Here is a 13,658-nt window from a genome sequence, read left to right as displayed (position 1 = left end):
ATCATTAGTCTTCAGGGAAGGGAAAATTCAAACCCACTGTGAGATACCACTGCACACCCACTAGAATGGGTAGAATCAGAGAGACACACATTCACAAGTATTGGCAAGAATGTGGAGACACTGCAATCTTTATACATAAATGTAAAATGTAGGTACAGCCACTTTGAAAAACATTTTGGTAACTTCTCACGAAGTTAAACATACACCTATCATGCAACCCAGAACTCTCACTCCTAGATATTTACCTAAGTAAAATGCGAACATATATCCACACAAAGACAGGTATGCTAGTGCTCATAGCAGCATTATACAGAGTGACCAAAAACTCAGGAGAGCCCAAATGTTGATCTGCAGTAGAAGGAAATACTATACAGCAGTGGTCCCCAAACCCCGGGCCGTGGACCAGTACCGGTTCGTGGGCTATTTGGTACCAGTCTGCAGAGAAAGAATAAATAACTTATATTATTTTCGTTTTATTTATATTTAAGTCTGAATGATGTTTTATTTTTAAAAAATGACCAGATTCCCTCTGTTACATCCGTCTAAGACTCACTCTTGACACTTGTCTCGGTCACGTGATACATTTATCCATCCCACCCTAAAGGCCGGTCCGTGAAAATATTTTCTGTCATTAAACCGGTCTGTGGCCCAAAAAAGGTTGGGAACCACTGCTATACAGCATTGAGAATGACCGAACTGCCATGTAACAATGTAGATGAAGCTCATGAACACAATGGACTTCTGAAAACCAGGAACAAGAGTCTTGGGTCTTTGTCTCTATTCATATAAAGTTCAATTAAAAAACAAGAATACTTTGAGGAATCCAGAGAACAATGTAAACTGAGGAATGGAATTGAGACAGAGGAGGGATCAAAGTGAACAGAGGAAAAGAAGACAGAGGGAAAGCGGATGATAGGATGGGATAAAGCTGAAGGGAAGGGGGGAGGGCACGAGGCAGAAGGGGGGCGAGGGAGATGTTGAGGGGCATACGGGAGAGGGGGGATGCATTCCGGGCAGCACTAGAATCTATGTAAACACAATAAATTAAAATTAAAAAAATAAGAATACTAATCTGTGTCAAGACAGTGGTTTTGCTTTTTGAGGAATAGTAGTGACTAGAGCGGGGGATGAGAGGGCTTGGTGAGTGCTGGTTATACTGTTTCTAATCTGGATACTGTTATACACTGTGTTAACTTTGTCAAAATTCATCCAGTACTACTTCTGGGATTCCTGCAATTTTTTGCATGTATGTTATACTTCCAAAAAATAAAACTAAAAAAAATGAGTGACACTCGATTTTCAGAGATTCAGAGGTACTAAGAAAGCATTTTTGTCGCTGCTTTGAAGACTTTGCAGTCTAGTAGCAAGACAGACATGTTGATAAATAGTTCTAATATGAAACAAACTCTGGTAAGCACTGCATTAGAAATATAAAGAAGTGCAATGAAGTAAAGAAAAATATTTACAGCCTGACCAGGCGGTGGCGCAGTGGATAGAGCATCGGACTGGGATGCGGAGGACCCAGGTTCGAAACTTCAAGGTTGTCAGCTTGAGCGCGGGCTCATCTGGTTTGAGCAAGGCTCACCAGTTTGAACCCAAGGTCGATGGCTCGAGCAAGGGTTTACTGGGTCTGCAGAAGGCCCACAGTTGAGGCACATATGAGAGAGCAATCAATGAACAACTAAGATGCCGCAACAAAAAAGTGATGATTGATGCTTCTCATCTCTCTCTGTTCCTGTCTGTCTGTCCATATCTATCCCTCTCACTGACTCTCTCTCTCTCTGTCTCTGTAAAAAAGAAAAAACAAAAACAAAACAAAAAGAAAAATATTTACAAAAAGGGACAACCTGGAATAATATTACAGAGTGCAATCACTTTTTAGTTGACTACATAGTAATTAATAGGAGAAATATACTACTGTATAAAATGGAAGGAAGGGCTATAAATTAGAAATAAAGGGATTGTAAGGTATTGGGTTATATAACTAGAAGTCAGTACTGTTTGAGAGGCAGATCTGCTTTATAAGATCGGAACACATGAGCTATTTATATCCTTAAAAATGAGTTCTTTTGTTTTTAGTTGACTGACTTTGCCCGAGTTGTAGGTCATTCTGTTCTCAGCCCTAGCTGCACGTCAGGATCACAGGCGCTTTTACAGCTTCTCCCACGTCAGAACCTCCAGAGGTCGGATGTGTGCATCTGTACTTTCTCTGGGCACCTGTGATTCTCCTGAACTGCTAGGGCTAGGAGCCACTGCTGTAGTCCCTGCGGGGTGGCGGGGGCCCTCACCGGCACCATCACACAACAACAAATGTCTCTGAAAGTGTCAGTTCTTTGTTTTTGGAGCTTCTGTGGTTTCCACAAAGAAGAGCACTTTTCATATTTGTCTCTTTGTATTCATGCCAAGAAATTTCTTTGTAAATGGCTTTTATCCAAGTATTACATGAAAGATGTTAATCCTACCGTTAAATTTTAACCCTAATTCTTTCAAGCACTAGGGCATTTCTTCTGATTTTATTACAGGTACTTAGATCCATAGCAGAAGATAGAACTGGAAAGGACAAAATGACACATGCAGGCCACTTGTTATTGCATTTGTATGACTAATCTTCCTATGAGTAAAAAATGTATTTTTAGTCCTAACATTTATATATTAGATGTTTCAGTGTGGAAATAATACCTGCTTTCACTTACAAAATTTTAGTCCTCTACTTAGTTTATTCACTATTATTCCATGTTTTATTCTCTTTGTTTTGAAATAATTTTAGAACAACAGCAAAGTTGAAAAAAGGGTAGAGATATAGTCAGTGACCTCTGTTACAACTTATATAACTATAGTACAATTATCAAACCAGGAAGTTAACATTGAAACAATAAGATTGAGGTACACATCTTATATGAATTGCACCAGCTTTTTTTCCCTCTAATTTCTTTGTCTATTCCAGGTTCCAATCCAGAATACTACTTTGTATTTAGTTTTCATGTCGCTTAAGACTCCTTCAGTCTGTACACTAACTTATTCTTTTTGTATATTCCATTACCCTTTCAATGAGTTCTGGTGAATTATTTTGAAGAATGTTTCTCAATTTGGGTGTGTGTGGTGTTTTCTGATGAGTAAATTGACATTACTCATTTTGGCATAAATGTGTTACTGATAACATTAACCTTGATCGTTTGGGTAAGGTACAGTCTGATGGATCTCCCCACTATAAAGTTACGATTTTTCAAAATTGTTAAATATCTTTGGCACTCTACCCATATTCTGTTTTTCCTCAACCTTTCAAAAACAGATTTCTTTTTTTTTTTTTTTTTTGTATTTTTCTGAAGCTGAAAACGGGGAGGCAGACTCCCACATGCGCCCGACTGGGATCCACCCGGCACGCCCACCAGGGGGCGATGCTCTGCCCATCCGGGGCGTTGCTCTGTCACGACCAGAGCCACTCTAGTGCCTGGGGCAGAGGCGAAGGAGCCATCCCCAGCACCTGGGCCATCTCTTTGCTCCAATGGAGCCTCGGCTGTGGGAGGGGAAGAGAGAGACAGAGAGGAAGGAGAGGGGGAGGGGTGGAGAAGCAGATGGGCGCTCCTCCTGTGTGCCCTGGCCGGGAATTGAACCCGGGATTTCTGCACTCCAGGCCGATGCTCTACCGCTGAGCCAACCGGCCAGGGCAAGACAGATCTCAACATCCACTAGATCTTGCCTGCAACAGTTATAACTGTGGTATTTGCCTAATGATGTTTTTGCATTTCCCTCATTCCTTATATGTACATTTAATTAGAATTCTTCTGTAAGGAAGAGCTTCCCTTACCTGGCTATTTATTTACTTATCATTTATATCAGTAGGGAATTATAGATGCTTTTTCAGTTTCTCAAAAAGAAACTCTTCTAAATTATCTCTTTCATGGAATAAGCAAAAATAAAACAGACAACAAACAAAATAAAACAATATAAGCAAAGGAAAGCATCCTACCAAATATACTTAGATAAAAATTTTGAAAAATAAAAATATGGTTGGGAATTGGGTAGAATATGGACACCAATAGGAAGAATAGCAAATTGTGACTCAATAACAAAAAAATTGTGCCTGCTGAGTATCTGGGAAATTAAATTAGATTTAAACTGAAATTATGATGTTTATTAAAACATTCAGTTTTTCCTATTCTTGTTTTTGTTTTTAAAAGTCATGTTGTGATACATTTGAGTTTCATAATACTTCATGTTTATTTGGCTTGATTCTGAAAGGAAACTTTTCCTTTTAAATAAAATTACAACTGAATGGGGGGTGGGAGTTGCATTGAAATGTTTTCATTTTTGGAATTACCACTTGATAATTTTCGGTCCACAGAGACTTCGAGGGGGGAGCAGTATGATTCGATTGCACTTAGAGCATTGGTTCTCAAAGTGTGTGCCAGGGCACACTAGAAGATTTCCAGGCGTGCCCTATGGCAGTGGTCCCCAACCCCCAGGCCGCAGACCGGTACCGGTCCGTGGGCCATTTGGTACCAGTCCACAGAGAAAGAATAAATAACTTACATTATTCCCGTTTTATTTATATTTAAGTCTGAACAATGTTTTTTTTTTTTTTTAATGACCAGATTCTCTCTGTTACATCCGTCTAAGACTCACTCTTCACTCTTGTCTCTGTCACATGATACATTTTTCCATCCCACCCTAAAGACCGGTCCGTGAAAATATTTTCTGACATTAAACCAGTCCGTGACCCCAAAAAAAGGTTGGGGATCACTGCCCTATGGTATTCTGGAGAAATAAGTGCCTGTTGGGGACCAAAAAATCAACAGGGTTTTTGGAGTTTAGATTTTGGGGGACAGAGGTGTGGGGAATTGGCTGTAAGCTGACAGTCTGCCCAACCCCCCACCTCACTTGCCTGATTAGGTTGCAAAAGGCTGTTAAGCTGTGGTGCTGGATTGTTTACACTACCCCCCATGTTCCCCAGAAAGACTGGAGGCAAGTTTCTTCTATCCTTTGGCGTAAAGTTAAGATGATATGTGTGGCGGGGGTTTTCTGCACTCAACACAATTAAGAGTAAAAAGAGAGGAATTCTTCAATGTATTGACAAGGAAATGCGTGTTTGCCTTTCAATATATGCCCAAACATTGAAGAAATCACTAGGACACATCAGGCTCATGTTTCTCATAAACACAAGAATGAAAAAACTTAACACATTTGCGCCAGGACCTGCCAAATTTAATAAATCTTACTAAGAATGTATCTATCTATATATATAAAAAGATAACTTGTCATTTTTTTTATTTTTAATCCCTCTTTTTTATGAATTCTAAAAAGGCATAACTCAAAAAAATGTAACATAAAAATGTTTTTAATGTCAGAATAAATTTAATTTTGTCATATTTATTTTGTTTAATTACCATAAAAGCACGCTTGAACTTTATATATTTTTCTTTAATATTGACTTAATTATTATAACATATTTCCCAGAAATTTATATATAGTATACCTACAATTATTTGTAGGATTTTAAATGCACCCCGACTTCAAAAAGTTTGATAACCACTGACTTAGAGAGACAGGAATTTTCTTTAAGTTAAACTCTAGTAGGAGTCCTCATCTTTGCAGAGCTGCAACACCTTTTCTTTTCTTTTCTTTTTTTTTTGTGACAGAGACAGAGAGAGGGACAGATAGGGACAGACAGACAAGAATAGTAATACTGTCATTATTGGATGCTTAAATTATTCCATGTGTGGCCATTGGCAACTCCTTTTGATTGTATCCTTTAGACATGCCCTCATTCCTTTTAACCACATTTGTTCTGAAATCACAAGGTTTTCCAGCTTCATCTTGTATTTTCTCTGCCCTAGACCTGGAATCAGCCATTTCTCTAAGAAGCCCTGATTTCTTTTACTGGAGAATGGTGTTTTGAAATCAAGATCTGGCCTGACCTGTGGTGGCACAGTGGATAAAGCTTCTACCTGGAAATGTAGAGGTTGCCGGTTCGAATCCCTGGGCTTGCCTGGTCAAGGCACATATGGGAGTTGATGCTTCCAGCTCCTCCCCCCTTCTCTCTCTCTGTTTCTCTCTCCTCTCTCTCTCTCTTCTCTAAAATGAATAAATAAAAAAAAAAATTAAAAAAAAAAAAAGAAATCAAGATCTGGGTACTAGTAGAACATTTCTTCTGGGGTGTCATTGCTCTAGTCCCTCTCAACAGAAAAAGCAAGGATGAATGTATACTAAACCATGATTGAACATATATCATATTGAGTAGTTATTTCTATATATATGTATCTATCTATCTATGTATATTAAAAAATGAATTCATTTTAGTACTTCTGATTTCAGTTCAATACCACAAGGTTCATTAAAGCTTCACCCCTTTTCTTATTTGGTACTTATTTCTCTAACAGTGGAGAGACTGGCTCTCAGAATTTATAATCCTAGATTACACATAAAGTATTGAATAGTTACTAAATTGCCAACTCATACCCCTGTGAGAAACAGGCTTACAGAGTACAATGTTTGCTGACCCTTCCGCTTGGTTTTTCACCTTATACTGCCTAGTCAAAAATCATGATTTCCAAAGCAACTTCATTCCCATCCTCTTCAGTATGGTGGTATTATTTGGCAGGTTCATGCTGTTCGTTTGTAATAAAATTAGGATTTATTTGTTGCTGTTTGTATTCTAGTTCGGGTTCCTCCACATTCTAGCTGGCTTTAACTTTTGGGGGTATATGAAGCATTACGCTGGTTCAGAGAGTCAGCGCTATGTATAGCCAAAGAGTTATTTCAAGAAGTGTCTATTCCTCCTCACACCCCACCCCCACATTTGTGTCTCCTTCTTCCCCCTTTCTTCTGCCAACCCCCTATAGTTAAATAGCTTCTGTACTTTTCAGTCTGTCTTTTCATATTCTTTTCAAAAAAGCAGATTCATCTTTTTTTATTGTATTCCTTAATATGTATTCCTTAGCATGCCGTAGAAACTCTTTTGCACTTTGCTTTCTTTGCTGAATGATTTGGGAGTTCCTCGTGATCTTCCCCAATTTATTTATGTGTTTATTTTTCAGCTGCTAGTGTTCAGTTGTGAAGGTGTAGCATAGTTTATTTAACCGCTTCTGCTATGTATGGGCATCAAAGGCTGTTTCTGTTATTTTGCAATACACTCAATGCTCTAATGAACAAACTTGTATAAATGTAATTTTGTATAATTAGAAGTATGTTTTCAGGGTAGATGCCTAGAAACAGAATTTCTTAGTCAAAGTTAAGTACATATGTGTTATGTACTCTGTATGCCTATGGGTATGCCTTTTAGTGGTTAATCTGTATCCTTCCTTGATCATTATTTAAGTTACTGAATCACAGCTTTTAAGTTGTGTAGCTTTTAAAAAATTAACTTTATTAGTTGCACTTAGCACATGAAAAAGTATATTAAAATTACATGGAGAAGTAGGAATTAGTCTTGCATAATTTATCCCTTTCAAGGCTCTGTAATGTGTCTTCAGCCCCTACCAAAGGTAGTAATCACATGTTCATTTACTGCCCTGTCATCTCAGGGGCAGGCGACAGGGTCAGTGAACACCGATGGCGAGTGGGCAGGTCAAACACTCCCATAGTGACGTAGTGACTAAGTACTTTTGTAATACTCTCATTTGCCCAGAGCTTTTTATTTTCTAAAACTCTTTCAAGTCTTTTCATCTTATATCAACTGCACTACTGTAGAATGCTTTGTGGAAATATCAAATAAATTATGACATTTATGTAGTGCAAAGTCCCTTACATGTCTTACTTCAAACCAATGCTATGAAGTAGGCAGGACATGAAGTCAACATCCCCCTTGTCCACGTGAGGAAGCTGAGACTCAGAAAAGTTAACTATCACCCTGAGGTCAGACATTTACTATACTATGAGGCTACAAGTGAATTTGAAACTTCATTACATGTTTCACAGCTAGCTCATGAACAACAATGAATAAATAACCATGATAGGATATAGTTACAGAGAGGTAAATTACTCAGTATGTGTTTTAGAATTTAAAGATTCTGTTGGAATCTTATAGTCACAGGGTGAATACTGGGATGCCTGTAAGCTGTAGTGTTTCACTCCAGAACCGTGGTAAAGGAAAATAGCTCCTGGACACTGGAGCCTCCTCCTGCCCTGGGTGCTGCTGATGTTGGTGGAATGAACACTGGCCTTGGAACGAAACAGAGTATCTCAGTTTGCACCCTGACTCTGCCACTTACTAGGGATGGGGTCTTGGTGAGGTGTTTAACTTCAGGATTTTTACCTCTGAAGTGGGTATTGTTTTTGCAGGGCTATTGGGGGAATTAAAAATAACTTCATCAGACACACTTTCCTCTGTGCCCCCCAAATGTTATTCTTACAATGTTCAGTCCATTTCCTTTAGAGTACTTCTGCAATGTAGAATTATATATACTTTGTGTTTATTTGTTTCACATCTACTTCACCTATTAGGAGAACTCTTTTTATTTTTGCTACCCCTTGTTTCTCTCATGCCAACCCCAGTGCTACCAATGTACTTGTTTTTATTTCAGGCACACATAAAAACATACAGCTCCCCTGTTTTTTCCTATCTCTCTACCCTGACATGTGCTTTTCCTAGCACTACATACTTGCCCTCACTCCTTTGTTTTTCTGGAGAACCCTCACTCATCCCTCAAGACCTAACCTAGCTCTTCCATGAGGACTCCCATGGTATCTCTCGTCCATTGAAGAGTGAGGGGCTCCCAGACCCCCTTGGCATGCCTGTTTAACTCACCTAAACATATTAAAGTCACTGGTGTGTTCAACTAATATTTTTAAGAACCACCTCTGTACCAGGCATGTGCTAGACATAATAAGAATTCTAATTAGGAGGTGAACCACAAAAAAGTAAATAACTAAATAAATAAGTAACATTTCCAATAGCAGTAATAAATGATAGGCTGATCATTCTGAGTTGATCTTTGACTGGAGATCTGCAAAGTGAGAGGGAATTAGGAACAGGAAGAGATGGGACATAAGCATTGTATTATGACTGTTTACTTGGTTGTTCTTCATTTCTACCTAACCCTCCCAACCCCTACAATCACTGAACTGGCCTCTGAGCTCAGTGAATCATTCTATCCCCAGTGTCCAGCACAGGCCCCTTGTGTCACACCCACAGTTCCACATGCTGGGTACAGGAATTACAGTTCCTGCTGCCTGGCTCCGTGATTTATGAGATCTGATGTGCACCCAGGGCTGAGAGCCAACTGTTAGCTTATTACCCATTCCCCCACTTAATGTCTTTCTGTACTGGGGAAGTTATTTAATCTTTCTGGGATTCAGTTTCCTGATCTTTCATATGAAAATAACAGTAAGATTTCCTAACATTGCTGTAAAGATTAAGTGAGATAATGCACTTTAAAGTCTTAGTCCAATGCCCAGTGATGGATAATCAATAAATACTGTAGTGAGGTGTTTGTTGAGTAAATGAATAAGTTAAGCAGTTAATAAAGTTTAATTTTTACTTCAATAAGTAGAACTATGTCAAAACAAAAATTGAATACCCTGGTTTGTCTTCAGTTGTCTTATTTACTGTTTATTTTAATTTGGAGTAAAAAGAAAATACCAAACACTAGTGATTTTAGCACCTAGAATAAATAGCTCTTGATCCTTCATTTGCTTATAGAGCAGCCTCTGAAAATGCCTTTGATTGTTTGGTTTATCTTTTTCTAGCTAATGTGGGTTTTGATATTCTAGCCTCAGACCTCAATAAAAGTGTACAGTCTGCTAACCTGGGGGCCATCAACCTGTGCGTTGTGGTCTTTTGAAACCACAGTTTGAGCACTTTGTATTGAAAGGAGTTTCTTTTATATATTTTCTACTTCGTTCATCATAGAGCATCCTCAGGACATCATAACCAGTGAAAGTTATAGCAATACCAGAGATAACAGTTTTCTCAGTCCAGGGACACCAATGAGATTAACCTGGGATATTGCTTCTACTACACAAAAATATCATGCAGACCATTCAATAGACCTTTCGCAGATTCCCCCCTGGCCCTGCCTTACCTTCTGAGAAACTAAACACCAAAATAGTTTATGCAAGGATGAGAGCATTTGCAAATTAATGGCATGAAGAACTTCCAGGAAAAAACTGTATTCTTTATATATTTTCAATGGAAAACACTGAGACCACAATTATTGTGTGTTTTTTAAGCTCTAAATATCTGTCTCTGATATGTGAATAAATGGGCATGAGTTCTCTAGTAAAAATAATATTACTGAGGTAATTAGCAAAGTAGTTTTTGCCACGTGTATTCTTCTGTAAGCTATAAGAATTAACATTTATTTACATGGGCAATTCACTCTGCTCTTATCCATCTTGTAATCCATTCCTCCTATTTTAGGATGATGAGTAATTAGCAAACAATTTCTTATTCCTTTTTAATATTGTGGCATTGTTTTCAGGGTTTTCATTCAATACCAATCCACCATAAACATATTCTGGATGGAGTTATTGAAATCTGTTTTTCTGCTCCACAAATGTAGAGGCTTATATGTCTGTCAAATCAGAAGTCCATAGCAGAGAGCCACATTTAGTCATTAGTCACTCTGACAGGGTGATGGGTTATGAGTAGTGATAAGTAGTGCACATCAAAGACTATGGGATAAGCGCTTGCCCTTCAGTAGTGGTATGATGCTAAACAGTCAAGAAGACTAGAGGTACTGTCCTAGATTTCATTTTATATGTTAATAGAAGGAAGGCTTCTGAAGTGATGAAGAAATTCACCATAGCAAATGCGTTCCATTTACTGCACTCTAGCATGGCACCAATTAAGTTCAACTGTATTTATAATGTAGTTTTAATTTCTAACAGTCCCAGGAAGGACTAATGTGAAAAACTATTATATATTCTTACATTTTAAAGATCATGAACACATGGAAAAAATTATGCCAGTCAGTAAAGAAATTCATATATGGTATAACACACCTCAAAATAGTGTTTATATGAGTTTTTCTTTTTAAAAATTATTAAAGTTATCTTGGGTAAAGTCTAGTTACTACTTGGGGTTTTCCCTAACATTTTATATGTAATTCATTTTAATATATTCCTTCTGCAGACCTGACTATTTGAAAGGACAGGTAACCTTGCAATGAGTAAAACTGATAAAAGGCTGTGTTCCAATGAAAGGGAAATTATAGAATGATTATTCACTCTGTCATAGGGCAAGCTTTTGTAAAGCATTTTAAAGTTAATTTTATTTTTACAACATTCATTTACACACAACATTTTAGGAACAAATTTAGTGATGAAATAGGGAAAATCGTCATAATGAGATAGGGGTCCCTTGTATGACTGACGTTTATTCTTGCTTGCTTTCTCCCTGTTCCTCCTTGCAGCACTGATAGCCATTGGGCGATACAGCATGACCATAGAGACTGTGGATGTTGGATGGTGTAAAGAAATCACAGACCAAGGAGCCACCCTGATTGCGCAGAGCAGCAAGTCCCTGAGGTATCTGGGGCTGATGAGATGCGATAAAGTAAGAATTACCTTTCAAGTTTGTTTCTTACATACCAGTGTAATTAACACTTTGATATTATACTCTCTCTCCATATATGTATGGAGGTATATGTGTGTATAGGTATGTGTATGTAGGTACACATGCACATATGGGTACTGTTAACAGCTATGCATTGCAACATGCCTGTTTCTCTAAACTAATCAGATTATATTTGCATTTCTATGTTTAAAAATTAATTTTGTGCTTATGCAGAAAGAAAAAGCAGTCATACTCACAGTCAACTTAGATTTTGGCATCATACTCATAAAGTCCACAGACCAAAATTTACAGTGTTTCCATGGCAGGCTGCAATGTGCAGGGTCTAACAGTAAAATTCTGTTCTGGGTTCCAAGTTTCCTGCAACAGTAAGGGGGAAAGTGCCAGATTGTTTTTTTCCCAACTTGAAGTATGTGACTTCAGTGCTCAGCATTCATGTATTGTGGCTATCCGGGGCCAGAGGGCCAGCGTTGGGATGCTATGTGGGAATTGGCATCTTTCCACACTTAAGATGCCACTTTGAGCAGGGGCTGGGGAACTGGCCCAGAGGCCTGCAGGGCTACGGGGCCACTCCAGAGCCATGGGTTTGGGAAATTGGACCACAATTAAAATGGGGCCTTTGAAGCTTTTTTTTCTTATAAGAAATCTAAAAAAGAATTGTTTACACTGTGAAAAGGAGGAGAATATGGAGTCTCAGGAAGACCATGCACTGGCTCACAGCCACGCAGCCCAGATGTTACCCTCAGGAGTTTGTGTTCCATGCGTGTAGCACGTCCTCCGGCTTCTACAGGCACGGGGACTGTTTCCTTGGTAAGGATCCACCCCAAATACTTACCAAGAAAATGCTGGCATTTTATAATAATTTACACATACGCTACTTTTGTAAATGGTGAATGATTAGGGACATATCTAGCAAAAGAGAGTGCAACTAAATATATATGCCTCTCAAAGGACAAGCATTTTGTAAATGTAGCAAATTTGGGAGCAAATAGAAGAATGGCCCAAATCCTTTGTGTGCTTTGTCATTTTTGTTAATTGACCTAGTTCTTGTCCCCAAATGCTTTAAAATCTCAACTTGTACTAGACCTTTGCCAATTAGTTATGTTTCAAGAGATTTTTATTATCTAGTCTCAGCTCAGCCTAGAGAGCTGACCGACTTTGTTACTAAGCAACAGCACTGAGACCCAAGGGTTGCAAGTCTCCCTCAAATATCACTACTAACTCATCTAACACCACCACAAACTCTGTCCTTTTGAAATGAAATTCTTTTAAAACAAATTAAAGGGCCCACAGTAGGCAGAGCGTTCTAGAAACATTAAACAATGACAGCAAAGCTCCCCAGCTCTGTCAAAAGGAATGCTTGCATGAGTGCTGCCTCACTAGGGACACCACAAATGTATGCATTCGAAATGGAGAGCTGGGTCTACTGCCATGCCCGAAATCGCTGTGTCTCTAGTCTTTAAATTTGTTGAGATCAGTTTCACCTTCAGAGATGAACTGTAAAAATTCAGGTTCTTTTTTTTTTTTTTTTTTTTTTTTTTTTTGTATTTTTCTGAAGCTGGAAACGGGGAGAGACAGTCAGACAGACTCCCGCATGCGCCCGACCGGGATCCACCCGGCACAGCCACCAGGGGGCGACGCTCTGCCCACCAGGAGGCGATGCTCTGCCCCTCCGGGGCATCGACCAGAGCCACTCTAGCGCCTGAGGCAGAGGCCAAGGAGCCATCCCCAGCGCCCAGGCCATCTTTGCTCCAATGGAGCCTTGGCTGCGGGAGGGGAAGAGAGAGACAGAGAGGAAGGAGAGGGGGGGTGGAGAAGCAAATGGACGCTTCTCCTATGTGCCCTGGCCGGGAATCGAACCCGGATACCCCGCACGCCAGGCCGACGCTCTACCGCTGAGCCAGATAGAGCGGCTAGGTCCGAAATTCGGGTTCTAAACAAAGCAGAAGCAGACTGACAGCGGTCAGAGGGGCGGGGTTGACAGGCTGGGGGGAAGGGGGAAGGGACTGAGAAGTACAGGTTGGTGGTTACAGGACAGTCATGGGGATGTGAAGTACAGCAGAGGAAATACAGCCAGTGGTAGTGTGATAACTGTATGGAGCCGAGTGGGTACTGGAAATATCAGGGAGCACTGTGGAATGTATGA

General features: G+C 39.4%; 1 protein-coding gene across 1 annotated transcript in view; it reads left to right on the top strand.

Annotated features, from left to right (window-relative positions):
- The window catches only part of FBXL17 (F-box and leucine rich repeat protein 17), a 712,016-nt gene that overhangs the window by 675,727 nt on the left and 22,631 nt on the right, over positions 1-13,658 (top strand). Inside the window, exon 8 of the mRNA XM_066273966.1 lies at positions 11,352-11,494. Coding sequence (XP_066130063.1) covers positions 11,352-11,494 — 143 coding nt within the window. The remainder of the gene's footprint in view (positions 1-11,351; positions 11,495-13,658) is intronic.

The sequence above is a fragment of the Saccopteryx bilineata genome, chromosome 4, assembly GCF_036850765.1.
Source record: "Saccopteryx bilineata isolate mSacBil1 chromosome 4, mSacBil1_pri_phased_curated, whole genome shotgun sequence".
Taxonomy (NCBI): Eukaryota; Metazoa; Chordata; class Mammalia; order Chiroptera; family Emballonuridae; genus Saccopteryx; species Saccopteryx bilineata.
The sequence above is the reverse complement of the archived record's forward strand: the minus strand, read 5'-3'. Positions and strand labels throughout refer to the sequence as shown.